This window comes from Fulmarus glacialis, unplaced genomic scaffold, assembly GCF_000690835.1.
Source record: "Fulmarus glacialis isolate BGI_N327 unplaced genomic scaffold, ASM69083v1 scaffold30037, whole genome shotgun sequence".
NCBI lineage: Eukaryota > Metazoa > Chordata > Aves > Procellariiformes > Procellariidae > Fulmarus > Fulmarus glacialis.
This window is the reverse complement of record NW_009221752.1, coordinates 1,468-4,172: the sequence shown is the minus strand read 5'-3', so window position 1 is coordinate 4,172 and position 2,705 is coordinate 1,468. Positions and strand designations below refer to the sequence as shown.

The 2,705-nt window shown below is 54.9% G+C and overlaps 1 protein-coding gene across 1 annotated transcript in view; it reads left to right on the top strand.

Annotated features, from left to right (window-relative positions):
* The window catches only part of PCGF2 (polycomb group ring finger 2), a gene marked incomplete at its 3' end in the record, with an annotated part of 5,218 nt that overhangs the window by 1,447 nt on the left and 1,066 nt on the right, over positions 1-2,705 (top strand). The window contains exons 4-6 of the mRNA XM_009581225.1: positions 1,321-1,376; positions 1,966-2,016; positions 2,101-2,209. Coding sequence (XP_009579520.1) covers positions 1,321-1,376; positions 1,966-2,016; positions 2,101-2,209 — 216 coding nt within the window. The remainder of the gene's footprint in view (positions 1-1,320; positions 1,377-1,965; positions 2,017-2,100; positions 2,210-2,705) is intronic.

Here is a 2,705-nt window from a genome sequence, read left to right as displayed (position 1 = left end):
GGCCCTCAGCCCCGGCTATCGTGGTGGCGCGGTGCCTTCGCATCCCGTTTGGTCCTGGCGGGGGAAATATGGGACACGTGGGCAGAGGTGCTGCTGCAGGGGCCTGATCCAGATGTGGGGCCATAGAAAACTCTGCACCGACAAGGGGCTTGCTTTCCGCTTTGCTTCCCAAACTGGTACCGCAGCAGCGCCAAAACATGCGTGCCCCAGGCGTGATGCTGCGCGGTGCTGAGGGTGATGGCCACCGCATCCCCTGTGGCACCCCGCCCCCCCCCCAGTGCCACCGTGCTGGGCTGAATGGGGTTGACTCATGCAAGAGCAGAGACTGGCTGGGAATTAAGCTGCCAATCAAGCGGCTGAGGTTGCTTTTTCATTAGCTTGCTGTAAATTATAAAGCAAATTCTCTGGGTATGTATTATAAATAAAATCACAGTGGGGCCTCGTGAACCAGAGTGACATCACCGAGGAATTAGGGATGAAAGACATGGCTAGGCTAAAAATAATATAGGGTACGGTCATTTGTTTTTCTTTAAAATAAAGACCTTATTATTAAAATGGAAATAATTGCAGATATAATTTACTTTTCACCAGTCCCACTGCTCTTTCTTTGTTTTTGAGATTTTTTTTATTCGGCTGAGCTGCTGCTTTTAAATTGTGCCTGCAGGGTCCCGAGCCCAAGCCTTCCCAACCCCATTCCCAGCTCTGTGCTGAGGGTGGGACTTGAGCTTCCCCAGTTCCTCGAGTGCTTTAGAAGATCCTACCTTGAGATGTTCACATTTTAGGGAATCCGCTTTGCTTTCCTGTATAACAACCCGACAGTGGACGCTGTCCTGCCATCCTTACAACAGAGGGAAATCAAAGCCTGAGCCCTGAACTGCAGCCGAGCCCAAAAATAAAATTAGATGCAAATTAAAACTTGCAGAAACATTTGCTGATCTTAGATTATTTTTTGTGTAAGTTCTCAGTGTTTTTTTGTAATCATTTTGACTACTGAAACGGATCCTGGCCCCAAAATCTCGCTGTCATCATCCCTAGCAATTACAAGGATTTTTGAAATGGTTTTCTTTCTTTTTCCAGAGTTAACCCTTTGTGGTGAGCGTGAGGGCGGACGCGTTTGCCTGCGAGACAGGGTTGTGGCATCGCCATGGGACAGGGAGCTGGGGCTTTGTGCTGGGAGTTTTCTGAGAGGGAGATGGGGAGAGGCGGCCTCCGGGCTGGCCGGGGCACGCGTGGTGCAGGGCAGCTTTTGGCAGCCTGGGGAAGCCAGCCACTCCTATCCAGCTGATTTCTCTCTCTTTTCCTATTTTTTTTTTCCCCCAGGTCGGACAAAACCCTACAGGACATAGTGTACAAACTGGTCCCGGGGCTTTTCAAAGGTACAGCCATGGACAGTTATAACTGTGTGGGTTTGGGGTTGTTTGTAACTCACTCCCACCCACCAGTGAAACTGGTCCCCTGGATTTCGCGCTGCCCACGCACGCCCCTGCCTGTGTCATGGGGACAACAGGAAAATGCATGGTGTGAACGGACAGGGATGGGTCCGTCTGGATAGTGCCCATCCCACGCTCCGGCAGCCCAGGGGCTGCTGCTGGGGGGAACCATGAAAAGCAAAGCTGGGAGCAGGAGCTGCGGATTTGCTCTCCAAGTGCCTGCCCGTCCTCGGGGAAAAAAGTGTGGGGGTCTGCAGGTGTGGAAAGACTGAGGACAGTCGAGCCGCCATAAAGGCATTCTCACAGCAGCGGATTTGCAGCCGCTCCGAGGGTTTTACTGGTACGACTTGATTGCTCTTGCTAAAGTGACTGCTCTCCTACAGCTCCGTCTGCACCAGGCAGCTCGTGCTTGAGCTGCCGGCGGGGAGCAGGCGCTCGGCAATCCGGGGCTTCCTCTTGCTCCCCTCTCTTTGCACCCATCTCCCCCTTGGTGTGATTTTTTTCCCCCTCACCTTCCTCCTCCCTTCTCCCGCAGATGAGATGAAGAGGCGGCGCGACTTCTACGCAGCCTACCCCATGGCAGAGGGTGAGTATCAGCCCTGGGAACCCCCCCTCGCCCCGGCCGTGCCCCCCTCAACACCTCAGCCTCTCCCTCCCTCTGCTCCCACAGTTCCCAACGGGTCCAACGAAGATCGCGGGGAAGTCTCCGAGCAGGACAAGGGGAACCTGACGGATGACGAGATCGTCAGCCTGTCCATAGAGTTTTATGAAGGGTCCAGGTATCGTTTTCTGGCTGCTGCTAAGCCTCTGCCTGGGTTTGGGGGTTGTGAATAAACTCTCACCCTCTATTCCCACTCGAGAGACGGAGCTGAGATGCCAGGTGGTGATGGCTGACACAGCCCCTGCTCGGGCTCAGCATCTCCCAGGGTGCTTGAATGGACAGAGGAGCACCCAAAACCCATCTGCCCTGGTCCCCCATCCTGCATCTTCTGGCTGCTGCTAAGCCTCTGCCTGGGTTTGGGGGTTGTGAATAAACTCTCACCCTCTATTCCCACTCGAGAGACGGAGCTGAGATGCCAGGTGGTGATGGCTGACACAGCCCCTGCTCGGGCTCAGCATCTCCCAGGGTGCTTGAATGGACAGAGGAGCACCCAAAACCCATCTGCCCTGGTCCCCCATCCTGCATCCTCTGTTGGTGCTTGCTGTGGCAGCGGGGTCCCCGCATTGCTGCTCCCCAGGCAGGCAGGGGAAGGCTCCTTCCCAGGCAGCAGAGCC